This window comes from Muntiacus reevesi, chromosome 4 (assembly GCF_963930625.1).
Source record: "Muntiacus reevesi chromosome 4, mMunRee1.1, whole genome shotgun sequence".
Lineage (NCBI taxonomy): Eukaryota > Metazoa > Chordata > Mammalia > Artiodactyla > Cervidae > Muntiacus > Muntiacus reevesi.
Window position 1 is genome coordinate 171,121,283 of NC_089252.1, and position 27,120 is coordinate 171,148,402.

The 27,120-nt window shown below is 53.1% G+C and overlaps 1 protein-coding gene across 11 annotated transcripts; it reads right to left on the reverse strand.

Annotated features, from left to right (window-relative positions):
• Positions 1-704: 704 nt before the first annotated feature.
• On the reverse strand, positions 705-26,710 carry IKZF4 (IKAROS family zinc finger 4). 11 transcript variants are annotated; one of them, XM_065934938.1, is made up of 10 exons: positions 26,461-26,710; positions 18,459-18,506; positions 14,989-15,138; positions 13,159-13,252; positions 11,773-11,877; positions 10,536-10,796; positions 9,310-9,477; positions 6,773-6,922; positions 5,059-5,190; positions 705-4,467 (listed from the first exon to the last, which is right to left on the reverse strand). In XM_065934938.1, the coding sequence occupies exons 3-10, from the start codon at positions 15,073-15,075 to the stop codon at positions 3,707-3,709; spliced, it is 1,758 nt and encodes a 585-aa protein (XP_065791010.1). In that variant the 5' UTR covers positions 15,076-15,138; positions 18,459-18,506; positions 26,461-26,710; the 3' UTR covers positions 705-3,706. The 11 variants fall into 11 exon arrangements, with proteins under 11 accessions (XP_065791010.1, XP_065791008.1, XP_065791011.1 ...); XM_065934936.1 differs by having other exon boundaries at positions 18,459-18,509; XM_065934939.1 differs by lacking the exon at positions 14,989-15,138 and having other exon boundaries at positions 18,459-18,509; positions 26,465-26,710.
• Positions 26,711-27,120: the final 410 nt, after the last annotated feature.

The following is a 27,120-nucleotide window of genomic DNA, read 5'->3' on the forward strand; positions in this document are numbered from 1 at the left end:
TATTTATTCTCTCTTGGTTTTTAATTCTTCACTAGTAATGATTTTATAGGTTGTCTCTACCTACTCATTTCCCTAAGTTAAATGAATACTTGGCACAGTGCTTGGCATTTATGGAACGCTCAAGAACTGGTAGACTTACTATCATCATATCAGTATCCTACATAACTATTCATGTTATGTGTCTTGTATCTCCCTCGGTGTATAGTATGTCTTACATGTAGTAGGTACTCAACAAATGTTTGATGAATCTCTGCCTTGTATGCATAGGCAGGTTGGGCTTTCTCTCCTATCCTGAAGGCACTCCTGGTGGGAAAATCTCCTCCACTTCCCATTCTAGTTTGAAAATTCTTCTGTTCTGTAGTAACATCTTGAGCATTCTTGTTTGGTTTTGTCTCAGTCTTAAGACTTGTTCATCTTCAAAAACGTTTCAAAGTGAAAGTGAACGCTCAGTTGTGTCCGACTCTTTGTGACCCCATGGACTCTACAGCCCATGGAATTCTCCAGGCCAGAATACTGGAGTGTGTAGCGTTTCCCTTCTCCAGGAGATCTTCCCAACCCAGGTCTCCCACATTGCAGGCAGATTCTGAGCCTCAAAACATTTAGTAGTCAGTATAATATGCTGCAAGGATGTCCCCCTCCCTCCCAGCAGAAAAGTAAGGCAAAGGAAGTCTGCAAAAACAACCAGGGGTGTTAAATTACTCATGTTTATTTATAACAGACCTTCAGCCAGTACAGTACAAAACTTACAGTAGTATATCTCCGTTACACAAATATTTACTTACAATATATTACATATAGAAAATGCTTTGCAATAAGTCTCAAAAGCTAGTTTAACTCCTCTTGAGAAAGGAGAAAAACTCTTTAAAAAAAAAAAAAAAAGGCAAGGAGGGGGCCCAGAGGAAGAGGAGGTGGTGAAGGGGTAAGACCCAAGGAGACACCCAGGAGAGGCCACAAATGAAACCCTGGCAGAGGGAGGGGAGGCGGTATTGCACTTACTGCTGTGTTTTATTTTTTCTTTTTGTTCTCATAACATCTGATCAAAAATATATATTATATATATATATTATGTACACAAGGAAAGAAGCTGCCAGAAGTATTACAAAATCACATCTGCAGCTTGGACACTGACACGAAAAAACAAAGGTCTGGAAAAGTGTCTATTTAGAAATGTTTTTGTGTGGTGTTGATTTTAAATATCAATATAAAAGGAAAACACCTCTTTTCTCCATGTGGGTTTCAATGTGTGTTTTTTCTTTTTCTTACTTTTTTTTCTTCTTTTTTTATGCAAAAGGAGCTAGGAGAGAGCATGAGGATGTTTGAGGTTCCAGAGCTGGCAGGCTCTGGAAAGCAGGATTTTGTACCTAAGACCCTGGTTAAAGTGCAGTGATGGTCTGGAGAGACAGAGCGCCCTTCTCTCCCCTCCGTAGCACCTGGGCTCGCCCTTCCAGTCTCTGCTCTCACGGGCTCAGAGCATGGCCTCAGAGCACAGTCCTTCATGTTCCAGGAGGTTACAGGTGCCAGAACTGACGGGGAGGGGACGGGGCACCCTGAGGCTCCGATACCCCAGAAGGGACTAGTCTTGTGAGGTGTCACCAAACACACAGCAGACGCAGAAGAGGCGGTGAAGGCAGGGCTCATGGGAAGGGGCTCGATAACCAGGAGGGTTGAGGAGAACCCCAGAGAAGAATCTCAAGTCTGCTGACCTTCTGAAACAAGGAGCTAGTTCCCTGGGGGTGCTCTCAAGAAGACTCTCCCCTTCTCCAGAGACCACGCTCCTCCCACGTGGCCCCCCGCCCCCCTGCCCTTGGCAGCATCTGTTTATTGCTACATTGTCAAGGAGACACAGTCTACCCACAGTGTCCCTCCCTGACAATCTGGTTCTCTTGGGGAGACCACAGACTGTTCAGGGTCTCCCTTCCCGTAACAGGATAAGGCAGACTCTCTGAGAGCCCTTACGAGCCCCAATCCCAGGGTCTGTTCCTTAACCAACCCTTTACCAGCCCCCTGAATTATCCCTGATAGGGAGTGAGAAAAGTAGGAGGCAAAAGAGCCAATAAGGAGAGGACTTGTGGAAAGAAAAATGGAAGGAAGAGAAAATGGGGGGGAGAGAGAGAGAGAGAAGGACCAAGTGTTACAACTTGTGAGGTGTTCTGTTTGGTTTTTACTTTTTAACTTTTAAATATAGAAAAACAGGCTTTGGTTTGAATCTCAGGGAAGCAGAGAATGGGATGGCTGTGGCCTTGGGCAGGGAGCTCTTGTGGAAAGAGACCCCCACTCGGCGGTGGAGCGATCCCCTCCTGCCCCCGTCTCACTGTCTAGGTTACCCAAACAGCCAGGAGTCTCTGCAGCAGCCAGGAGCATGCCCCCTCCTGCCCTACATCTGGGAGCTGAGTGTAGGGGGGTAGTAAAGGATGGCTCTCCCATTCAGCTGTGTCCATCCCATTCTCGCTGGCACAAGACTGGGATGGGGAGAGGGGCGTCTGCCCTTGCTCATCCTGGGGAGAATTTTTGGTTATACTGAGAGTTAGGAGAGAGAAAAGACATCCTTTTCTCCCTGCCACTGATCCTAAGAACAGGGCCCAGGAGTCTGGGGATGAGAGGGTGAATCCTGCTAGGGGGGAGAAGGCAGCATGACTGGGGGGCTGAGGATGCCCCCTTGTTATCAGGCAGCAACCCACCAGTTTCTCATAGGACAGGGGCCAGAGATGCCCCTGAGAGCCCAAGTAGGTCGCTAGAGTGAGGAAGTTTGAGAGGTGGGAGAGAAAGAGAGGAATTTTGACCCATTCCCTTCCCTGGTTCCCAGTTAGGCACCTGTGGCTCCACACGTGTCAGAGACAGAGGATTGCTGACCTAGCCTTGGCCCCTGAGAGTATAAAGCTGGGGCATTCCAAGGAGAGAAAAACCACCACTGAGTGGACGGGCAGTGTGAAGAGAGTAGAGCAGTGCTGGGGGCTGTTTGAGGAGAGGTGGATCACACTGGAGAGGCAGATCCCGGATGTGGGCTTTGGGGAACTCCAATTTCTAGTGGGATGTCAAGAGGACCCTCAGTCCCAGGGTGCCTGGGGAGGACTCCTTCAGCCTCTCCTACTTCCCAAGGAGGGGTTTCTTCATTTGATCAGGAGCTGTGCAAGCTGCCTAAGGTCAGAGGCCACGAGAGGCCACGAGTCCCAGGCTGCAGGGTCCCGGAGGGCAGAGGTAATGCCACAGAGCTAAGGTGGGTATAGAGCGCGGTTGGCATTGAAACGGAAGCATGGGGTACGGTAAAAGGTGAGGACCTAAATCAGGAAGCCCGAGGCCTCTCAGCACTAAGGGGAGCTTCTCACTCCTGGGGCTGCTGGAGAAAGCGCAAAGAGGAAAATCAGGCCTGACGTGGAGGGGGCTGTGGGGAGGAGGGTGGGGGTGTGGCAAGTGATATAAGTTAAAAAAAAAGAAGCAAAAGAAAACTCAACAAATTATATTAATAAATAACTCAGTGAGTATGGTGGGATGAAAGGAGAAGAGAAAAAGGAGAAAGGTACGCAAAAGACCTGTTTCATCACAACGCTGAGGTCAGTCGGGGGAGGAGGAGCACAGGCGGGGACGGGTCAGGGTCGGGGGTGCAGCCAGGGAGCCGGTGTGGGGGCCACAGCGCCCAGCTCCTAGGCCGGGGTGGGGACGGGCAGGCCTCCTGCAGGCAGGGCGCGGGGGCGCCGAGGCGGGGAGGCCGCTAGCCCACCTTGTGCTCCCCCCGGACGATGTGGGAGGAGAACTCGTACCGGTCCTGGCTGTGGTGGCCGCAGATGTTGCACTCGAAGGGGTCTCGGAAGCCGTGGCAGCCCATGTGGATGGTGAACATGACGTGGTCCAGGAAGAGCACGCGGCAGTGCTCGCACTTGAAGGCCCTCACCGGCTCGCCGCTCTCACCCACCACGCGGAGCACCTCCTTGGCGGGGCCTGCGGGGCCCCGCAGCAGCGCCTCCTGTGGCTTGGGGTCCTCTTTGGCGTAGGCGGGGCTGGGCCGGCCCGCCACCATGCTGGGGGGAGGCTGGGGTGGGGGGCCCTGAGGCAGTGACACCACCCCCCCCACCCGGTCCTCGTGGTTGCTCTCTGTGTCTGTGGAGTCCTGGCAGCCGTTGCTGGGGGAGGCCCCGGGGTCAGTCAGGGGGCCTCGGGCCCGGTAGAGGAGGGGACCTCCGTCAGCTAGATCCTCGGGCCCCTCACCTGCTTCCCGGGACCCCGGAAGCTCCAGTCGACCAGGGAGGGGCTGCATCTGAGTGTAGACAGAGCTGATGACAGGCGTGAGTTCTGAGATGCAGTTGGTGGGCGGCAGGCGGAGGGGACGCAGATGTTCGGCCCCCACGAAGGCCAGAGGCCCCCCGAAGCCAGGCTCCAGGCCGTGGTGCGCCGCCAGCTCCACGTCCTTCTCATAGCCGCCCGCGTTCACATCGTAGGGCAGGTCGGAGAGGCTGAAGCGCATCTGCTTCTCACCTATGGAGACAAGGGTCTCAGGACGGCTGACTCGGGATAAGTCCAAGCTCCCCTAGGATTCCTTTTTTGTTTTCTTTCCCTGGGGATGGGTGTAACATTACCCACCACCCCTTATTTACCTCCCACAAGGTCAGGTCCTCTGTGGGGCTGCTCCCCAACCCTGGGCTATAATCTTAGGGAAGGACTTGGTCCCAGCCCACTGGTCTTGAAAACTTACTTCCTTCATTGCTCTCCATAAAGAGAGCCAATGGCCCTTTTCTCTCTGACTCAAAGGGCCCTTCTCTCAGCCCCCATAAACAGAAGCCCTTACTATTTTCAGAAACTGGAAAAGCCTAACCCCCAACCCTCTCCTCTTGCAACCAACCTGAGAGCCCTCAACTCTGCCTCCTCTTCCTCCTCGTGAGGGATGTTCTCCCTCTTCACTGCCCCCCGCCCATTCTGGGGATCCATTCTGAACACTAAGAGCCCACCAGGCTGCTCTCTTCCACCCCAAGCGAATCTCCAGACCCAGCTGGTCTGACAGCCACCAGTGCTCAGATTTAGACAAGTGGGGGCTTCCAGCTGATGGCTCCTCTCCAACTGGACTCTTACCTACAAACTTCTGGGGGGTGGAACGCTTGCGTTTGGTGAGGCTGTTGGCCAAACGGTCAATGAAAGTTGGCCTCTCAGAGGATGAGTGCAGCATGGAGTCTGGCACCATCTCCAGGTCCCGTATCTCGTCGCCTGGTGGGAGGGGGCAGGGGTGGGGTGGGGTGGGCGCGACAGGCAGGAGCAGCTGAGCGGGGGAAGCCGGGGCCCAGCTGCCCCTGCCTGGAGAAAAGCAGCAGGTCGGTAGCTGAGGAAGGTCAGAGCGGATGCCTGGGAAATGGCACTCTGCTTACTGCACCCCATCTAGAGCTCACTACGGCACATTTCCGGTGATGTGCGAACAGTTACATGCTTCTGACCCTTGACTGCGTATCTGCTTGTGTGCCCTATCTCTCTCTGACAACACAGACGAAATCCTCCCTACCTCTGGATCTGCCTGCAGCACCCACCACGGGGCCCGGCACATTCATCTGTTCCAGATCCACCCCTTTGTGAGGGCAGGGGCTAGGGTGGCCCTGTCCCGCCCCCTGACGGCCCCGCCCTGCTCCTTCACCTGACTGGCAGGGCCTGGCGTGGCCCCGCCCTGCCCCCTGACGGTCCCGCCTGCGGCCTCACCTGACTGGCAGGGCCTGGCGTGGCCCCGCCCTGCCCCCTGACGGCCCCGCCTGCGGCCTCACCTGACTGGCAGGGCCTGGCGTGGCCCCGCCCTGCCCCCTGACGGCCCCGCCTGCGGCCTCACCTGACTGGCAGGGCCTGGCGTGGCCCCGCCCTGCCCCCTGACGGCCCCGCCTGCGGCCTCACCTGACTGGCAGGGCCTGGCGTGGCCCCGCCCTGCTCCCTCACCTGACTGGCAGGGGCTGGGGTGGCCCCGCCCTGCGCCCTGACGGCCCTGCCTGCGGCCTCACCTGACTGGCGGGCGCTGGGGTGGCCCCGCCCTGCTCCCTCACCTGACTGGCAGGGACTGGCGTGGCCCCGCCCTGCCCCCTGACGGCCCCGCCTGCGGCCTCACCTGACTGGCAGGGCCTGGCGTGGCCCCGCCCTGCTCCCTCACCTGACTGGCAGGGGCTGGGGTGGCCCCGCCCTGCGCCCTGACGGCCCCGCCTGCGGCCTCACCTGACTGGCAGGGGCTGGGGTGGCCCCGCCCTGCTCCCTCACCTGACTGGCAGGGGCTGGGGTGGCCCCGCCCTGCTCCCTCACCTGACTGGCAGGGGCTGGGGTGGCCCCGCCCTGCGCCCTGACGGCCCCGCCTGCGGCCTCACCTGACTGGCAGGGCCTGGCGTGGCCCCGCCCTGCTCCCTCACCTGACTGGCGGGCGCTGGGGTGGCCCCGCCCTGCTCCCTCACCTGACTGGCAGGGGCTGGGGTGGCCCCGCCCTGCGCCCTGACGGCCCCGCCTGCGGCCTCACCTGACTGGCGGGCGCTGGGGTGGCCCCGCCCTGCTCCCTCACCTGACTGGCAGGGGCTGGAGTGGCCCCGCCCTGCGCCCTGACGGCCCCGCCTGCGGCCTCACCTGACTGGCAGGGCCTGGCGTGGCCCCGCCCTGCTCCCTCACCTGACTGGCAGGGGCTGGGGTGGCCCCGCCCTGCGCCCTGACGGCCCCGCCTGCGGCCTCACCTGACTGGCGGGCGCTGGGGTGGCCCCGCCCTGCTCCCTCACCTGACTGGCAGGGGCTGGAGTGGCCCCGCCCTGCGCCCTGACGGCCCCGCCTGCGGCCTCACCTGACTGGCCAGCCAGAGCTTGGGCTTCAGTGCTGAGACTCTGCAGGTAGTTGTGACACCGCTCCTTGTGCTCCTCCAGGGTGCTCTGCTGTTTGTAGCTCCGGCCGCAGTAGTTGCACTTGTAGGGCTTGCCCACCGTGGGGGAGGAGACTGCAGAGGAGAGGGGAGAGGGGGCGTCAGAGGGCCACCCAGGGAGCGGGCACGCCCGGGAGGGAGGAGGAAGGGACGTGGCTCAGCTGAGTTCTCTGGCTCATCTCTCTTTCCCCAGCTTCAGTGGCCAGCGAGGACAGACGGTGGAACCCTGAAGAAGAGACGACGCACCGGGGTGGGAGGAGAGAGGGCACGCGGCTTCGTGACTCAAGATGGCCATGTTGCTGTTCAAAGGAAGGAAGGACCCGGGGACTTCGCAGGGGATCATCCCTGGCAGGCAGGCTGGCCCCACCCCAGGATCTCAGAGTCTGGGGCCCAGACTGTGGTTTAACCTTTCCATGTGGCAGGCGGGTGTAAGGGCTGTTTATCAGACAAGGGGATTTTTTTGCTTACGAACTATCTGCTTCAGTTTGGGGGAAACTGGTGGGCTGGGGTGGCAGAAATGAGAGCCCTCAGCTCTGCCAGGGTGGGGAGGGGCATGTTCACTGACCTTTGCTTGTACTTTTACCTCCATCCCCGGCCTGGTTTTAATTGCTCAGTTTTCTTTTTCGCTACACTGAGATATACCAAGAGAACCCCAGAAAAACCATCACTGATAGAGAAATTCTGAGAAGAGAAAAATAAATAAAATAACTAGAGGAAAGCAAAGGGAGCGAACACCAATTATGGGGGTCTTCGTTTTTTTTTTTTTTTAAACAAAGAAGAGGTTATAAAGATTTTGTTTCCAGAGATGAAAAAAAGGTTAGGAAAACTGAGATCAACACTTCCTCTGAAAACAACTTGAGAGAGGATATTTGTGAAAGTATGTGGCCAGTACTGAGCAGGGAGACGGGAGAAGGCAGCTTCAGGAGGCTAGTAATCACCACCGGCCCCTGCCCCTACTCATACACGCCTAACTTGGGCCTGGACTAAGTCACCTACTGCCTTTCTGCTCTTGCTCTGTAAACCCGAGCGGTTGGGGGGTAAGATGAATGCCGTGGTCCTCGGCCACCCAGGACTCTTGGGGACATGGTCTAACCTCTGGGAGGGGAACTCCCTCTTCTCTCCTAGAGTGTGGGCTGTGATAGAAAACATCTCACAGAGATGAGACCCAACAGTGTATCTCTGTCCACCTGTGTCCCTAAAATGTCCTACACAACAACATCCAGTGTCCTCCCAGCTGGCCTCGCTGTGGTTGGTAAGAATTCTAGGGGCCAAGCCATCCTTGTTCCAAACCAGCAGGGGGAGCCACCCTTTTCCTCAGAAAAGGAGTCTGACTTGTTCGCACCTGCCACTCACACCTGCCATTAATTGGATTCCAGCAAGGCTGTAGAATAGCTCTGTGAAAATATCTACCTTGGAATTGTTATGAGGATCACATGAGGGAGGAGACACATGTAAAATATTTGTAGATTATAATCCCTGAATCAGTAGTGATCTTTCTCCCTGGTTCTCCACATACATAGAAAGAGGTCCCAGTTCCAAAGTGAGAGAATCTAGAACAAGGTAGGTGGCTGGGGAAATGTGGAACGAGAGGGTGGTGAGGTGACTGCTCTGGCCCTTTAAATCCTGGCCCAGGAGAGTTCAAGAAAAGAGAAAGAAGAAGGAACGTTTCCAAGGACAGACCCTACTGTCTCCCCTCTGCCCTTCTTCCTTTCCTTTCCCAACCTTGAGCTCCCTGCCCCCTGCCAGCTCCGCTCCTGGCCTTTCCCAAGTCCGAGGCGAACGCTTAAGACTTAGTGAGAGGCTGCAACAGTGCTGCCTGTCCAGTTGATCCAGAAAGGTGTTGACTCAACCCGTCTCGGCTGAGGCTAGGAAACCTGCTTAGTCCGGGTCCCTGGCAGTGTTCCCAACACTGGCCTCCAGGCACCCTCTGGATTTGCTCTTGCCTCTAGGAAGGTGATGACCTTGTGAGATGGGAAACAGAAATGGGATACTCTTTTCCTAGGCTTCCTTTCTTCCAGTTTGAGAGGCCTGTGGAAATTTACAGGAACCAGCTGGAAGTCCAGAGGAGGACAGACAGAGGTTGCCAGAGACCTCTGGTGTTTGTGCGGGCTAGTAAAGATGGGGACAGGTGTGGGGCTGAGGCGCATGAGAGTGGAAGGAGGGGTGTCCCTGGTGCTCAGAAGGGAGAGTGACGGGCCCCGGATGGTTGTGGCATCAGCATGCATGTAAAAGCCAAGTTAGGGAGGGTGGCTATTGACGGCCAGGAACACCACCCCTGCTCCTCTTGTTCCAGGTCGCAGGGCATGGCAGATGCACAATATCCCATTGAAGAGCCCCACGTGCCCTGGGGCCTGCAGCTCTGCTCTGGGAGTGCTCTGCCCCCCTCAGTGGCAGACACTGTAACCCTCCAAGACTAGAGAAGAGGCTGAGCTCATTTACTGGGTGTTCTGGACATCCCCTACCCGAGTGTGTGCGGAGGTGGCCAGTGAGCGCGTCGCGCCGGCGGCAGGCGTAGTTGCAGAAGGGGCACTTGAAGGGCTTCTCCCCGGAGTGCAGCTTGATGTGGCGGAGCAGGTTGCCCTTCTGGGTGAAGGAGGCGCCGCACTGGTTGCAGTGGAAGGGCCTCTCCCCTGGGGGAAGAAGAGGCCACAGCCGAGCGAGGGTGAGGAGCTGCGAAGGCTGAGCCCCGCGCCCCACGCTCCACTCTACCCTCTCCCCTGGAGGGGAGAGGAGGTCACAGCAGAGAGGGTGAGGAGCTGTGAAGGCTGAGCCCCGCGCCCCGCGCTCCACTCCACCTCACCCGGGGAAGGAAGGTGCTGAGAACACGTGTGCGAGGCCGGGCCGCGGCACACACGCAAAGGGCTCCTCGGGCACAGGCTCACCCGAGGCTGGGACTAGAGGTGTGAGGCAGGGCCAGGGCCCCGGGCCTAGAACGCCGGGCCCAAGACTGTTGCAAGAACTGAGCGCCGCAGGGCCTGCTCTGCCCCAGGAGCCTGGAGCCCAAGATGGCTGTAACGAGGCTTCTATTTTCCTTTATTTAAAGACTCATGAGACAGGGACTTCCCCTGGCAGCCCGGTGGTTAAGGCTCAGCGCCTCCACAGTAGGGGGCACAGGCTTGATCCCTGCTGGGCATGTGGGGATCTGGCTGTGCGCGGAGTCCCCACATGCCAACTGGCACAGTCAAAAAACCCGTAAGACACAAGAGCCCAAACAATACCCTATTGGACTATAGGATCCTTCTTCTTTCTGTAAAAAAAAAAAAGGAATTTATCTGGCTGTGCCCAGTCTTACTTTCAGCACTCGGATCTTCGCTCTTCGTCATAATGTGTAGGAGCTTGAGTTGTGGCATCTCTGAGTTATGGCATGTGGGATCTAGTTCCCTGATTAGGGATCGAACCTGTGGCCCCCTGAAGTGGAAGTCTGGAGACTTAACTGCTAGACTCCCTAGCACAGAAGTCCCCTATCGGACACTTCTTGAGGCAACACTTCTTCTCCTCCATCACCTCCTGAGACAAATACCAGCTTGCCTTATAACTACAGTTGAGGAAAGTGCCAGGAAGTACAGGTGTTGATGGAGTCCGGATTGCACGCCCCACCTTTTTTGAGCAGCTAGAAGCAGTGCTGGGAGAGACCTCCCCTTCCCGAGACGACCCCGCGTGGCCTGGGCCCGGCCGCCCGCGGACTCACCCGTGTGGCTGCGCTTGTGCACCATGAGCACGTTGGGTCCAATGCAGACCATGCCGCAGACGTCACACTTGAGCTTGCCGTTGGGCAGGCGGATGCCGCCGGGGGAGTGGGGCTCCGGCCCGCTTCCATCGCAGTAGCCCAGTGGCTCCGACAAGGAGTCCTCCACGATCACACTGTCATCCTTCTCCAGGAGACGCTCGTCCGGCCCCAGCAGCCTGCTCGACTCCTCATCGCTGTACATCTCCACCTTGATGGAGTTGGCTGGAGGGTGGGCGCGTGTTTAGGACAGAGACAGACCACGGAGGCAGCCTGCCCGTGGGCCAGCGACACCTCCTTAAGCCCCAAAGGCTGTCTCCAAGCCCTGAGACATTCAGGCTTAGGAGAAGCCAATCTCCTAAGTATCCTGGGTGGTGCTAGGGGGTCCGGCCGGGACCTGAGACACCTCTGTCCTCCTCTCCCACCCACAAGGCACACAGGTGTCCAGAGGAAAAAGTTGGGGTACATGGGGTGTCTTCAGTTCCTGGGGAGAGTGGGGGACTAAGGGGAGCCTTTTCCTCCCTCTCTTGTCATTAAGGAAGATGTCTGGCTTGGCCCCGGGCAGGAAGCCAGGGAGTCACAGTGGTGGTAAAACGGTCCTAGGAAGACGGAGACGGCGGGCTGAAAGGAGCAAAACTGGAAGACAGACACAGCTCACGTTATCCCCCCACCCCAGAGGGCCGGACACCTCTACTCCCCTTCGTGAAAATCTGGAGAGGGGACTGCAGGAGGGAGGAGCCATTGAGGAGAAAGCTTTGGCTCTGGCTCTGACCTACATTCCTGGCTATTCCAACCATTTAGAGAATGTCACAGATCCAGGGCCAGCGAGGAGGGGCAGTCATGGGGACCCTGTCTGGCAGGAGACCGGCGGGGGTGAGGAGGGGATCCTTCTCATCTCTATTTCCTATCTAACTCCAGCCCATGGCCACTTCCATCTGCTCAGTTCCAGAGTTTCTCTTTGGAGCCCTCACCTTAATCCCACCCATGCCTCTTTCAGTTCCACCCTAGTCACTAGGCAGTGATGGTTCACCCTCCTCTCAGAAGTCACGGAAACCCGAGACATGGAGCTCCTGAGTGCTGCTAGGTCCTCTGGGCGGAAATCAGAGGGAGGCAGCGAGCGGGAAATGGCTGCCATGGAAGGTGAATTGAGGGCCAGACACACTGGGCACCCAGGGCCTGGGAGGCTGGAGGCTGCACTTACCACTGAGTGAGCGGCTGGGAGAGGAGTGCTGGCTGTTGGGGGTGCTCACCGAGGGCCCCACTGGGGCCCCGAGGAATTCCTTCTCCAGAGATGAGTCCCCGCTACCTTGGAGGAGAGAACAAGAAGGAAGGTGAAGCTACAGTTCGAGCCATTTTCCGTCTACGCCTGATCTCTTCAAAGTTCAGTGACATTTCACAAACATTTATCTCGCAGCCACGTACGAGGCCCCGTTGTGTGTGGGGCACCATACCTCGTGCCCTCGCCAGCCTGGGTGCCCGGCGCTGACTTCCGTGAGCTCCGTGGCTGCTCCTTGCCCACCCTACCTTCATCTAGGCCTGAGGGGAAGAGCTTCACTGCCTGACGTCCACAGGAAGCAGGGCTGGGGCTGGGCGGGCCGGGGTGGAGAGGAAAATGGGGGCCTTGCGAGGGAGGCGGTTCAGGACAGACGTTCTTCCCTACTGTTACTCTCTGGAGCCCCCAACACCGGATTCAGGATCTGCAGGAAGGGTGGCTGGAATTGCCCCTGAATCTAATGATAATAATAGTAATCATAATGATAGCAGCTAACATTAATTGAGTGCTTACTACATGCCAGGCATCATTCTATGCACTTTAAAAGAATTATCTCATTGAATCTTCACAACAACCCTGCAAAGGAAGGGCCGGTATGATCTTAATCGTACATATGAGGAAACTGAGGCACAGAAACAGCTCTGTTTCTTGCCCAAGTTCACAGAGCTGGCAGCGATGGGACCTGGGTCAGATCACAAGTAGGAATTACTGGCGTCCTTAACCCTCACCTGTGTAGAGCTAACTGGAGTCACTGTTTCAGAAGCGGAGAGCTGGGTCCATTTCACTCTAAAATCAGCAACATGTAGCTATTCCAGAAACCCTCCATCTGATAGTATTCCAATCACATAGTTACTACTTGACATTCCCTTGACAGTGAAATAATCAGTGTATTCTCAATATATATGCATTTTAACTTGTTGACAAATAGTTTTTGTAAAAATGCTTTCTAAGAGTGTCACGTATGTTTTCAAAAATCAGATAACATACCTGAAGACATGAATCAAGTCTTTAAAAAAACCCCTCCTCCCACAATCTTCTGCACAAATATACATGTGAAATAAAACACATGTAGATAAACACAGACACGGACATATATCACATAGGTAGATACACATAAAGAGAACATACCTACGGGGATACACACTGGGCTAGCCGTCTACATTATCTGCTAACATGAACATGCATAGATGTGTGCACACAGGTCTAAATATGGAAGACAGAGAGAGAGAGAGAGAGAGAGAGCGAGCCTAAAATTCACCCCTAAAGTCCACCTGTTAGCACTTTACCCAGTTTCCCAGCTATGCACATACTTACTTTCACAAAATAAAGATTCCATTATAAAATGGTTGGAGTCCTGGGCCTGAGGCAAGAAATCCGGAGCACACCCTCCTGAGGGATCCCTCTCCAGCTTCGGTCAGTGGGAAGAAAACAACCACTCAGGACTTTGGGGCCATTTCCCATTCACCGCCTCTACTAAAAGCCCCATTTCCCCCACTCTAGCCCATCAAAGCCTGAGGACATTTATTCACCACCTATCGAAGAAGCCTTAGGGCTTGACACCGAGGTTCCCCGGCTGCGGCTCTTTAGGTGAGCCGTGGTTATCTAAAAAAAAATAATATTGCCCCCTATCAACACCACACACATATCACCAAGTGAGCATCTCAGAGCTGTGGGTTGAGACCTGTAGACTCAGACCCAGTTTTAAAATATGTCCTCTTAACTGAGTAGGGCTTGCTCAGGTTGCAAGGGGTAAAAGCGCTGGCTCGTCCCCAATCACTGGATGTCGGTCCTGGGGGAGAACAGGCTCTGGGGCTGGCACTAAGTCCTCAACCCTAAAAGGATGAGTGAGGTTGCTGGAAATCCATCGCTGGTCCCAGCCTACTGGGCTGAGGCTGCGTCTTGGGGCCTGGGGCTTGATACATGGGGAAAACATCCTTACAGGGATACTTAGGGACAGAAAGGGGACAACATTCTCTCTGACTCTCCCTCTTAAGGCCTGAGTGCAGCAGGAACAGGTACTTCCAGGGTCGCACCTATGGTTCAAGAGGCTCTTTGATGCCATTGCCCTCCCTGGGATAAAGGTAAGAGGCAAAGCAGGCTCAGGTTGACTTTTATGGGACTAATACCTAAAATAAATCCATTTCAGGGGTTAGAAAGTCTTCGGGGGCTCCAGGGATTTTAAGTTTCAGCTGGATGGCGAAGAGAACAAGAGTCCGATTTAGGAAGTTCAGCAGTTCCTCTCTCGGCCCCAGAAAACCCAGTGAGGGAATTTCAAACGCCTGGGACTCCCGAGAAATCCCAGACTATCAAAGCCAAGAATTAGGGTTGCCCTTAGGTCTCAGAGAAATTTTCTTGGTCCAAGTCATCCTACGTTGGCTGAATCCAAACCCCCCGGCGGGCAAAGCCAAATCATGAGGTTCACATCAGAGGAAGCAGGAGGCCGGTAAAGGGCATAAAAGCAGGAAGGCGAGGAAGGAGCTGGAGCGGGGTCCCACCAGCTAGATGTGTTTCCCAGTGAAGGGGGCCCAGCCCTCGGGTCCTCCTGCCCTTTCTCCATCCCTCCAAACAGTGGCCCCCTCGAGGGAGGAGCCAGCTGTGGGGTCCCGGAGCCTCCACGCTTCTCTGAAGGGACCTCGTCTTAACTGCTTTGCCTTCTTGACCACGGGCTCCAGGGGGCGGGATGCTAGCCTGCTGGCAGGGAAGAGTGGGGACAGGAGCAGAGAAAGACGCCCATCCCCAGCTCTATTGTGGGGAGGAGGCTGAGGCCCCTTGCATCTCAGTTCCAAGCGGAGGCATCTGCTGCCAGGGGACCCCTCTTTACCTCGGTTCTTTTATGACCCATTCCCACCCCAGCCTGTCTCGGCATTTCACCCCAGGCAGCTCTACATCTGTCCCCAAGGCCTAATCAAGATGTCACCACGAGCTCGCACTGACCAAGTCGCAGCCTTTGCTTAGCAACACCAAACACCCTTCCCCATCCTCCGCAAGTGTGAGGAGGAACGCCCCCTCCCCCGCTCCACGCACAGCCCCCAGCCCGCTCCCGCTCCGCGGGCTCGGGGAGTTGGTACTGAACTGGCTCCTCAGCCCCAGCAGCAGCCCCCCCTCCCCGCCCCCCTCCACTAGCCGCCTTCTGCCTGAACTTACATTATCCTTCCCTTGCCGGTGAGACCCCGGGGTGCGAGCGCGGCCGCCGCCTTGGAAACGGCGAGCGAGTGCGGGTGGTGTGTGCATGTCTGCGTCTCGGTGGCAGGCAGGGGTGAGCCCAGCCACTCACCTTCCAGGAAGCGTGGATTCCTGGAAGTGAGGGGAACCGCCGTCATTTCGCAGGCAGCGGCAGCGGCTCGGTGAGCAGAGGCCCACGGCTGCAGCCAGCGAGAAGAACTCAGCCCAGGGTGTGTGTGTGTGTGTGTGTGTGTGTGTGTGTGTGTGAGTGAGTGTGTGAGTGTGAGTGTGTGTGTGTGAGTGTGTGTGAGAGAGAGAGGGGGAGAGAGGGGGAGCGAGAGGTGGGGGGAGAGAGAGGGAGGGAGCGCGCAAGCAGCACAGGCTTGGATGCGCCTGGGGAGGGGGCTGCAGAGACTGTCTCTGCGCCTCTGGTGGGGGTCGCTAGGCTACAGCATCCCTTTCTCTAGACGGTGAGGGCCTGGGGTGGGGGGCGCACAGCCAGGGGGGCAGATGCCTTTGCCCTGTGCCCAGCAGACAAAGAGGAACTGCACGACAGACGCCTGAGAGACACAAGAGTGTGCGCCAGAGAGAGAGGGAGATGGATGGGCCCGCGGGGTGGGGGGGGAGGGGGGGCCCCAGGGAAGGCCCAATCCTTTGCCAGCTGGGGAAGCCAAGGCCTCAGAGGTCATGGGGCCCGGGACAAGGGGCAGCTTCAAGGCTCCAGATCGGCAGAAAGCCCCTCCCCCACCGAACTCAGGCCCTTGTCTTCCCTCCTTTTCTTCCTCCTCCAGGAGGGAGGTCGCTCTCCAGATTGGGGGGCGGGGGGCGGGACTGACAGCCTCCCCCTTCCCAGCAGCCAGAGGGCCCTGCAAAGTCTGATCTCGGGGCTAGTGTAGCTCTGTGGCCCGGAGCCCTTTCAGATCCCAGGCAAAGTGCTGGTCCGGTCATCCCACCTCCCCTCCCCTCCTGTGCCCCTGGGGCCCCAGCCGCTGCCGACAGCCCTGGATGAATCCGCCCTCCATCAAGACAAGGCCTCCGCTCCCTTCCCTTCCAGAGGAGCTGCTCACGGCCGTGCTGACCTACTTTGGAAGACTAGATTTTCTGATTCCAAGAATTAGGGGGTGGGAGGGGCTGGGAAACTTTGGGCTGCCTATCTCTGGACCCCTTTCTGCCAAGGTTCCCTTAAACATTTCACAGTCCCAGAAAACTTCGAACAAGCCCTGCTCAGTCAATTAATTGCATGAGCTGGGTTTGAGCAACTCAGTTTCCCTAGAAAGATAGAGAGTGGGGGCGGGGAGAGCATCTGTGTGGTAAAGGAATGGACTCCTCCTTTCTTCCCTCCCCCCCCCATCCCCCCCCCCCACCCCAGGTAATGATCTTTCCAAAGAAAGAGATAGGGAAGGAAGAGCTGGGCTTTCTGTAATCGGTTCTGTGCGGGGGTGGGGGGGGGGGGAACCGTTTTGAAGAACAGGAGAGATTCCCCCTTCATCAGTTGGCCAGGCAAGGGAAAGTCCCCAGGTGTAGAGGCGGAAGAGTGGCGGAGACCCTCCACCACGTGCTTTAGGAGGGGTGCACACTGCGGCCTTGCCCTCTGCCTCCCCATCAGTCCAGGAGAGGTGGCTCAGCGCGGGGCAGGGGTGCGGGGGCAGCTCTCAGGAGACCCTCACATGGACCGTCTCAGCCATGCCTGCTTTTCAGAGCTCATGTTAGCCCTTCCTTGACTCCCGGCCCCCCTCCCCCAGTCCCGTCCCTCTCTATGGTAGCTGCTGACATCTAGAATTCTCAAAACACAGGTGAGTGGTTCCTGGCCTCCACTTTCATTCAAAAACAATCCTTTGCTGAGGACTCTTCTCATCTAGGAACTGCCAACCTGCTGAAAGCCAGGAAACTTGGCTTCATAGCACAGTGATGCCAATACATTCAGTTTTCCTCTAGTAGCCAACGTTCTCCAGAGCTAGGCTGAAAAGTGCTCCATGGGCTATTTCCTCAGCCAGCTTCCCAGTTTCTCACTTGCCTGCCTCAGGGGAGGGACTAGTTTTTCTCTGAGAGTCCTCAGCTCCAAGGCAGGGTCCTGAGAACGGGCGTTGCTCAGTCGTGGTTTTCTGAATAGACCCAACTGAGCACAACACAGGAGGATTGGTTGGCTCCTCAGAAGAGACATGATTTCAGTCCCAATAAAGTTTCTTTCAACTGAATCAGTCCACTTGATCCCTGTTACTCTGTCCAGCACGTAGCAGGTATCAAATGCCTGTACCAATTCCAACTCCTTCCCTCCTTAAACGAGAAAAGGGTCAGAGTCAACTTCCTACCTTGACATTACGTGGGTGCTGCCAGTAACTCTCATATGTGTGTCTGGCCCATCTTGCTATCTCCCTTACTGCATGCCCATAATTCCTCCATTGGTCCCATTTTAAGGTAAAAAAATAAACTATAGGTCATTACTACAACGCTGCTTGGATTACTGATGGGGATACGTGTTGTGTCAAAACCCAATTCTGGCTTCTGTTATTTCTTACAATCATTTCGTGCCCTAAAATTTTAATGGTTCAAAAAATGGTTCCTTCCCATCCCAGAGACAGATTCTGGCTTAGGCCATTTTCTACACCCATGGAGAGAGAGCCAACTGAGGTTCCTCATTGCTTTTCATCTTGTGAAACTAAGAGGATCATGATTACTTTCATATCCCTAAAAGCCATCCATACTACAAGCCAGGATCTCTTCTGCCTCATAAGAAGATGTGGCAGGTATAAAAAGCTTTATGATCATGGAAAAGATAGGGGGAGAATTGGCCTCCCTCTCTCTCTACTTCAAATGTGTAAGCTCTTGGCCCACTGGCTGAATTCAGACTGTAGACAAATTTGGCTTGCCCCATGGAACATTTCTTAAAATACAAAGTTATTATTTTAAAAGGAGACATTTCATATAAAATCCTGATTTCTTTTGAAAAACTGGAAGCTTTGGCCACACTGGATACACATTCGGTGGACCCTGCAGAGCCGCTGCTCCTTGAGGAAGGACATGTGCTCTCCAGTCCGTGACTGTCCCCATCACGCTCTTCTGCCGATTATCTGAGCCCAGTTCACTCTGTTACATCCTACCTGGCCCCTGCAGGCCTTTGAAACCCTGGGTGTCATGTTTGGTTGGTGACCTTGGCACAGAAGGAACCAGATCTTGCTTCCACTGCTTTGTTCCAAATCTCTTCTCTCTAGTAGCCTCCACTCACAGTACCCCTCTTATTTCCTCCCCCTGCTCCTATCCTCCAAGAAGTCTGGGAAGAGGATCACTTCTTAGGGAATGTAAAATTACCAAAATAAGGGCACTCTATCTAGTGCTACCAAAAGTGAGAGTTCCAAGACCGCGGCGCACTGGGAGGTCATCGAAGGCTCTCCACTCTGCTCCACAGGAGGGCGCGCTCCCAGCCCCTGACAACGAGAAAGCGCGAGAGGACCTACCAGACATATAGGAGCGGCCATTGCAGTCTTCTATGTCCATCTTAGACTCTGCTGGAAGAGAAAACCGCTATTAGAAGCCAGATCTGGAAAGGGAGCAGTTTTTCTCTCTAACATCCTGGCGTCAGCAAGAACCCTAAAGGGTCACTTAAGTGTGCTCTGACCCTATTCTAACACAGCAAAACCTCAGACTTAGTCCTGATGACAAAGACGATGTACCCAGACTTCCAAACCCCAGGGTCTCCTCCAATCCCCAACTTCTGCAGGCTTCCCCAGTCTTTCAGGTGGAAATGCTGCCTCATTCCAAACTGGTCCCTGATTGTGTTGTTTGGAGAGCAGACCCTCTCTTGTTGAGTGACGCTGATGGTGTAGGACAGCTCAGTGCTCACCAGGCAAAGAAACAAACCCACGGAGTCGCTACACCTTGTTAAGAGAGGAGTAGTAATCTAAGAAGTTTAGATTCAATCCTTCAGGGGAAACATGTTTGGGTGGGGGGAGGGAGGGGGACAGGAAAGTAGAAGATGGAGGAGAGGGGCCCACCTCAGGTTCAGGGAGGAGTCCCGTACAGAAGCTGTAAGAGTCACATTAAATCCTTGAGTCGTTTCTTCTTACTTTTTGTTAATTACTTTGCTACCTTTATTTTTTTTTTGAGGGGAGTTGAGGGGGGACCTGAATTTAAAATGCAGGTTAGTCTATTTGAGGGAAGGCAAACAGTAATTGGCAGTAGAGTATTAAACAATCCAGAAGCGAGGACAATTAAAAGTGATAATTTGTTGCAATGAATTATCTCCTTAGGAGCCTGTGGGAGGAGAAAAAAAAAAAAATCCCTATTTGGTAGAAATTTGCATACATCCATCTCCTATCTAGAACAATAGAAGATGTTCAGAGCAGTGGAATTCATCCTTATATTTCCCAAAAAGTGAAAACCAAAAATGCAAAATTTTGAGAAAAGTCTTTGAGAATACTAGCAACAGTCTAGAAGAATGGAACTTAAAGTTTATTAAATAAGTAAATATAGTAGTAGCATTGGCTGAATAGGGCTTCCCTGGTGGTTCAGCTGGTAAAGAATCTGCCTGCAATGCTGGAGACCTGGGTTTGATCCCTGGGTTGGGAAGATCCCCTGGAGAAGAGAAAGGCTACCCACTCCAGTATTCTGGCCTTGAGAATTCCATGGACCATACAGTCCATGGGGTCATAAAGAGTTGGACACGACTGAGTGACTTTCATGACTTACATTTAAAATTGCTTTCACCAGTCATCTAATGAAAAATAAATACCCCAGGGGCAGATTCTGGCGAGTGAGAGTGGGGCAAAGAGAAGTTAGAAGGCCTTTCTAAATGAAATGAAAAGAAATAGAGGAAAACAATAGAATGGGAAAGACTAGAGATCTCTCCAAGAAAATGTGAGATATCAAGGGAATATTTCATGCAAGGACAGGCATGATAAAGGACAGAAACGGGAAGGACCTAACAGAAGAAGAGATTAAGAAGAGGTGGGAAGAATACACAAAACTGTACCAAAAAAAGGTCTTAATGAACTGGATAACCACGGTGGTGTGGTAACTCACCTAAAGGCAAACATCCTGGAGTATGAAGTCAAGTGGGCCTTAGAAAGCATTACTATGAACAAAGTGCTAGTGGAGGTGACAGCATTCCAGCTGAGCCATTTAAAATCCTAAAGATGATGCTGTCAAAGTGCTGCACTCAGCAAATTTGGAAAACTCAGTAGGGGCAACAGGACTGCAAAAGGCCAGTTTTCATTCTAATCCCAAAGAAGGACAATGCCAAAGAATGTTCAAACTACCGCACAATTGTGCTCTTTTCACATGCTAGCAAGGTTATGCTCAAAATCCTTCAAGCTGGGCTTCAGCAGTACATGAACCAAGAACATCCAAGTGAACAACCTGGGTTTAGAAAAGGCAGAGGAATCAGAGATCAAGTTGCCAACATTTGTTGGATCATGGAGAAAGCAAGGGAATTCCAGAAAAACATCTACTTCTGCTTCACTGACTACCCTAAAGCCTTTGACTGTGTGGATCACAGCAGACTGTGGAAAATTCTTAAAGAGACAGGAGTACCAGACCACCTTACTATCTCCTGAGAAACCTGTAAGTGAGTCAAGAAGCAAAAGTTAGAACCTTACATGGAACAACTGACTAGTTCAAAATTGGGGAAGGAGTACATCAAGGCTGTATATTGTCACCCTGTTTATTTAACTTCTATGCAGAGTACATCATGCAAAATGCCAGGCTGGATGACTCAGAAGCTGGAATCAAGATTGCCGGGAGAAATATCATATCTGGATATCAGATATGCAGATATATCACTCTAATGGCACAAAGTGAAGAGGAACTAAAGAGCCTCTTGGTGAAGGTGAAAGAGGAGAGTGAAAAAACTGGCTTAAAACTCAACATTCACAAAACTAAGATCATGGCATCCGGTCCCAGACTTCATGGCAAATAGAAAGAGAAACAGTGGAAGCAGTGACAGATTTTATTTTCTTGGGCTCTAAAATCACTGTGGACAGTGACTGCAGCCATGAAATTAAAAGACACTTGCTCCTTGGAAGGAAAGCTGTGACCAACCTGGACAGGGTATTAAATGTGATATCATTTTGCCGACAAAGGTCTATATAGTCAAAGTTATCGTTTTTTTTTAGGAGTCATGTACGGATTTGAGACTTGAACCATAAATAAGGCTGAGCACCAAAGAGTTGATGCTTTTGTATTGTGGTGCTGGTGAAGACTCTTAAAAGAGTTCCCTGGACTGCAAAGAGGTCAAACCAGTCAATCCTAAAGGAAATCAACCCTGAATATTCATTGAAAGGACTGATGCTGAAGCTCTAATACCTTGGCCACTTGATGCAAAGAACCAACTCACTGGAAAAGACCCTGATGCTGGGAAAGACTGAGGGCAAAAGGAGAAGGGGGCATCAGAGGATGAGACAGTCAGATACCATCACTGACTCAATGGACATGAATTGAACAAACTCTGGGAGACAGCGGAAGACAGAGGGCATGCTAGAGTCCATGGGGCTGCAAAGAGTCACACACAACTTAGCGACCGAACAACAACAGAGTGGGGCGACAGAACAGCCTGAGCTGCTGTCAGGATTCTTGGGTCTCTTGGAAGGATCGCACTGAAGCAAACGGGTGAAAATATCGTTTGAGTGTACTACTATATTGATTGAGGTGAGGGTGGGGGTTCTGGAGTGCACACATCAGGAAAGTATCTATTATCTTGTCTCACTACCACCACACCCCTCGTCGTTCTTGTCTAGTGCTGAGAGATATCATGCTCTGAAAAGTCTCATGAGAAAGCCTGAGACATGGGGCTTTGCTTCACTTCACAAAGCAGTTCTCCCTAGATTTCATTAGAAGATTTCTAATCTCACCTAGGAAGCCTGAATGTGGGGAAAAAAAAATTCTCTAGGTTTATTTCCAACTCCTCTTTTCTTGACATCCTCCCTGGTATGGACTGAACTTTGGGAAGAGACCGTTAGACCATGCCAATAATAAATGGTTCCTTGAAGGGTCCCTTAGGGGCAATGATGAGAAGAGCCCAGGTCCACAGTGGTTAGTGAACTCTCTGGAATTAGCCTAGAACTTCGGTGGTTAGAGGTACAAATATGAGGGAGGGCCCTCCCGTACTGGTACTTGTGGGATCCCTTTCATTTCCAAATCATTAGCTACATAATTGCCCTTTGGGATTTTGTAAAGCTCAAGATGCCACAGGTTATTTCACACACACACACACACACCCAATGCAGGAGAAGCGAGAGTGAGCAGATTTTCCCTCATTTTCTGCTTGGAGAAACTGAGGCTCAGAGCAGCTAAGTGACTTGTCTCTGCTCGCAGTGAAGCTGGAACAAGGAAAGGAACCCTTTTCCTGTCTCTCTGAGGTGTGCTCTTTCCATTAAACCACCTTACTTCCTTTCTTCAGTCAGGGTACTCAATGCCCTTGGATTTTCTTGCTTTTCCCTGGTTCTAGTATCAATTTCCCTGGTTCTTACATCGTTTCCTTTTCTGTGATCCCCATGGGAGTGGGGTCTGTTACTTAAATGGAAAAGCCAGTTGAGCAGGCTCTACTGGGAGAAACACCCTCATGGGATTGTGTGTTTGTATGAACCCCGAGCTAGAAAGGCACTAGGCGGGCAGAGCAGTGGAAGCATAGTACTGGCTCAGTGAGTACTGGCTCAGGAAGTGCATCTCATTTTTGGACACCTGTCCAAATGGTCTTAAAACAATTTCCAGAAGGGTCTGAAGGAGTTGTTTTCTGAGTTGAACTTGGTTCCTGGAAGTAAACTGAGCTCTTATGCTTCTTAATTGTTCTCAACAGGTGCTCTATGACACATCTTGGGCAAAATCAGTCTTTAGCTGCCTCCAACTGGTCTAAATGCCAAGTTGGGAGCCCTGGGGGTGAGATGGAATTGAGATTCTGCTGCTCCTGATTCTGGTATTCTGAGAGCCGGGAGCACATCAGATGTACTTCACTGTTTGCTCAAATCTCCAGGCAGCATATCTGTCTCCACCTTCCCATTCCCGGTCCCCCAAGAACCTCCTCCCCTGCCTGGCCTGCCAGGCCTCTCCTTAGAGGAAATGGGTCAAATTAGGCAGTGCAGATTGGAGACACACCAGAGGGGGAGGAGGTATAAGGTGAGAGAAATTGGCGACACAAGATAGGCTTAGTTCAAAGATCTCAAAAGGAAACTGACTTTATAGCAACACAGACATCATTCAGTGATGGAGGTAGGCATATATGTACTGTAAATTCAGTTCAGTGAGCTGAATACAAAGCACCTAGAAACAGCCAGTCTCCCAATTCAAAAGGAAATATCTCTATGAGGAGGGAGGAAAGGTTGGTCATTGTAACCTGAGACAAAGATTTTCTTCCTTGTTCTTTCGAATGTAACTGGCACCCTAAAAAGAGCCCTCCATGGCCCTGGCTTTCTCTTAGCAACGTAACGTTGCATTTGAACAGGATGGGCAGGAACAGGTATTCCCCTCTAGACAGAAGATTTCCCACCACACTTCCTGACAAACAGCAAGTGAGGCCAGTCCAAGGTCTGACTTTCAAGGTCAGGCTTCAACTACTATCCCCATCTCCACAAAAACATACCCACAGCTCTACTGGTGACGAAAATATCAGAAAGTCAAGTTTTCTCTCCGTACTGGCTCTGGAAGTCTGAAATAAGGTGGACATCACAAGTAAATTCAAATCCTCCAAAGAATCCTGTTTGACCCAGTGATACTCCAAAATTGGAATTTAAACCACATTACATGTGGCTTCATGGGTAGAAAGGTAGTGAGAGGATGTTGCTGGGAAAAGCAGGTGGAAGTGGAGAGAGGGCTGTCTCCATGCCATCCTTTTGGTTGTAGTAGGGAGAAGGGGAATTTTTTTATTTGGTCTCACTTAGGATCTGAAGTGGAGCCCAGGGATCATTATTATTTTTAAAATACTTATTTCTTTGGCTGCACCAGGTCTTAGTTGTAGTATGTGGGATCTTTGATCTTCCTTGCAGAATGTGGGATATAGTTCTCTGACCAGGGGTCAAACCCAGGCCCCCTTGGGAGCATTGAGTCATAGCCACTGGACCACCCGGGAGGTCCCTCCCCAGTGATGATGATGATGATGATGATGATTTTAATTTTCATGGAGATTTAGTTGATTTACAACGTTGCGTTAGTTTTGGGTATACAGCAAAGTGAATCTCTTACACATATATCCACTCAGTGGGCAACAAAGTCATTATGTTTTGTGCTTGAGAAATCAACATTTGTTGAGTAGAACTAGATATAATTCTGAAGCTGCCAAATTGAGGGCCTCTCCCACCATCCTGGGGCCCACCCCAGAAGTTCCAGTGAGACCTCTCCTGATTCCCAATGGTAAGGCTATCTTCTTTTATAAAGACTTTATTTTTATCTCAGGGGCCATTCATTTGACTGTTCTTGTGATCCGGGGAGCTGTCTGGATTCTCTGAATTAGGCTGTAAGTGGGGAAGGCTGAATACCGCATACCGCATACCGCAAAGAAAGATTCACTGACCTACTGGCAGACCCATGAGGAGATGAGGAATTCCTGGCTGGGCATTTCACATACCCTATCAAATAAGATGCCACACCCAGAGTGTCTGATTTGGACTTTTATCTGGTCTTGTCCTCAGAATTTGAGTGATCTTAAGTGGAAATATTCTAGGTAGTCAGACACCTGTTTTTAATGCTTCCTAAAGTGGCTCAGACAGTAAAGAATCTGCCTGCAATGCAGGAGACCCAGGTTCAATCCCTGGGTCAGGAAGATCCCCTGGAGAAGGGAATGGCTCCACACTCCAGTATTCCTGCCTGGAGAATCCCAGGGACAGAGAAGCCTGGCAGGCTGCAGTCCATGTAGCCACAGAGCTAGACAAGACTGAGGGACTTTTTTTCCCCCCAGGAAAAGTAGCAGTAAGGGGAAACAGTCAGGCCTCAATAGTTTTCTGTTTGGTCATGATATTGGAAGGCCTAGACTTGACCTGTGAGCAAGTCACAACCACACCAAGCTCACCACTGATGCTCTGAGGGCTCAGACTGGAGAGGCTGGGGTAAGTTGGAGCTCTCAAACATGTAAGTGGGGGTGTTTAAGTCACGACAGTAGACAGTTTTGGAGAGGGAAAGGGCAACCCACTGCAGTATTACTGCCTGGAAAATCCCATGGACAGAAGAATCTGGCAGGCTACAATCCATGGGGTAGCAAAGAGTCAGACAAAACTGAGGGACTTTCACTTTCTTTCCCCCCAAGGATATGAACATGTACCTTCACACACGCAAAGTGAACAAGTAGCAGTAAGGGGAAATAGCCAGACCTCAACAGTCTTCTGTTTGGTCATGATATTGGAAGGCCTAGAGTTGACCCGTAAGTCACAACCATACCAAGCTCACCACTGATGCTTTGAGGGGTCATACTGGGGAGACTGGGGCATAGCTGGAGCTCTCAAACATGTAAATGGAGGTGTTTAAGTCACGACAGTAGACAATTTTGCTTTATAAGAGAAGGGACTGAGGTGAAATAAGTTGTTCAGCATTGACACACTGTGGGTGGTGACATATCAAATCTTCCTGGAAGAAGAGTCAGTAAATTCATGATCTTGGAGGGGGAAATGGGGTACCATATTTCCTAAATATCTCCTATCTAAAGTCCCATGTTCCCATTAAACATTGACACTAGACAGGGCCACTCATAGTTTTTTTTTTTTTAAAAAAAGCACAGAAATCAAACAATGAGATTCTACAACTCTAGCAAACTGGGGGGAGAAAATAACTGGGATGGGGCTGTGTGAGGAGGTACAGGGAAAGCTGTTTTAGTTTAGACTTGCTTCCCAAGTCTGTTTTTCCCGCCGGTTGTCTGCCCCAGGACTTCTGCCTGTTACATCTCTGTCTTAAGGCTCCTGTGCAATGAATCTCTACCTTCGCAGCCTTGCTTCTCAGGTTCCCTGGACTTCTCAGCCTGCACAGTGCCGCACACAGCGCTTCTTGCTCCACCCTAAGCTTCTTCAACACTTGTTTCTCCCACTCTGCTCGTTGCCTCCCAGTCTTCCCCCTTAGGCCTATGTCTCTCTCGCTAACCTTCCTGACCGACGTCTCCCCCTCGCCACCCGCAGTCTCTTGCTTCTTTGCCCAAGTACCCGGTCTAATTCTTTCTGCACCCTATCCTTCCCTTCTACCCCAGTCGTACCCAACGAAGGAGCCTCGCGCACGCCAGCTCTTGCCTGTCTTCGGTTCTCTGCCGTGACCCATCTCCCGCCTTTTAGGCCGCCTAGGTCCCCGCTACGTCCCTGTCAATCTTATGGCCTCGCGCCAACCCCTGCCCCCCCACCGCCAGCTTCCTCCCCTGGGCCTCAGCCCACCCAGCGACCCTCTCCCCGCCAGGCCCCCTCCCACGTGTCCCCCTCCCTTCACGCCCAGGCCCCTCAGGCCCCGCCCCCGGCGGCCGAGGCCCCGCCTCTCGCGCTTCGCCCAAACCCCGCCCCTCACTCACCTGAGGCAGCTCCGCGCGCGCGCAGGCTGGGGGGGTGAGGGAGAGGGGACGGAATTGGGAGAGAGGGAGGCGGGGCAGCGGGGCTCCCCCACTCTGGCCCAGACGGCCCAGTGCGGGGGGAGTGGGGTCACTGAGCAGGCCACAACCGGGCCGGAGGCGGGACCCGGGCGCTCAGCGGCGGCGGCGGCTCCATCTCCATCGGCGGCTTCACCTGAGGAGGGACAGGCCCCCCCCCATAGACCCCCCCAGTACGACTGTCCCCCTCCCCCGAACAACTTCCGGTCCCACTACCAGGCGACAGGCGGTGTGGCCGAACACCGAGCGCCTCCAAGCTGGGGAGACAAGGGAAGGAGAGCTAGGGGAGAGTAGCCGAGCGCCGAAAAGATTCAAGTCCTAAAGGCGCGGTCTCAGGCAAAGGAAAACTCAAGGACTGACCCTTCATCTGCATACTTTGCAAATAAGCCCACGTCGGGCGCTCTAGTTGCCCTGGCACGCCTGCCTCTAGTGCCAAGTTTTGCCTCTGCCCCTTCTACGACAATATTGACGTCAACCTCCTTAGCATTCTTTGCCTTTCCTGCAAGGGTGTTGGAACTGTGTAGGAGAGGGACTTAAGGATGCCAAATTTAAAAAAATTTCCCCTTAGAGGGGTATCTTGA

Excerpts from the sequence above, each read along its gene's own strand:
- IKZF4 (XM_065934938.1), bottom strand. The coding sequence starts at position 15,075 with ATGCACACACCACCCGCACTCGCTCGCCGTTTCCAAGGCGGCGGCCGC. Across the intron at positions 13,253-14,988 it reads ACCGGCAAGGGAAGGATAAT|CTGGAGAGGGATCCCTCAGG; the intron begins GTAAGTTCAGGC and ends CACTGACCGAAG. Across the intron at positions 6,923-9,309 it reads CCACCTCCGCACACACTCGG|TCTCCTCCCCCACGGTGGGC; the intron begins GTAGGGGATGTC and ends TCTCCTCTGCAG.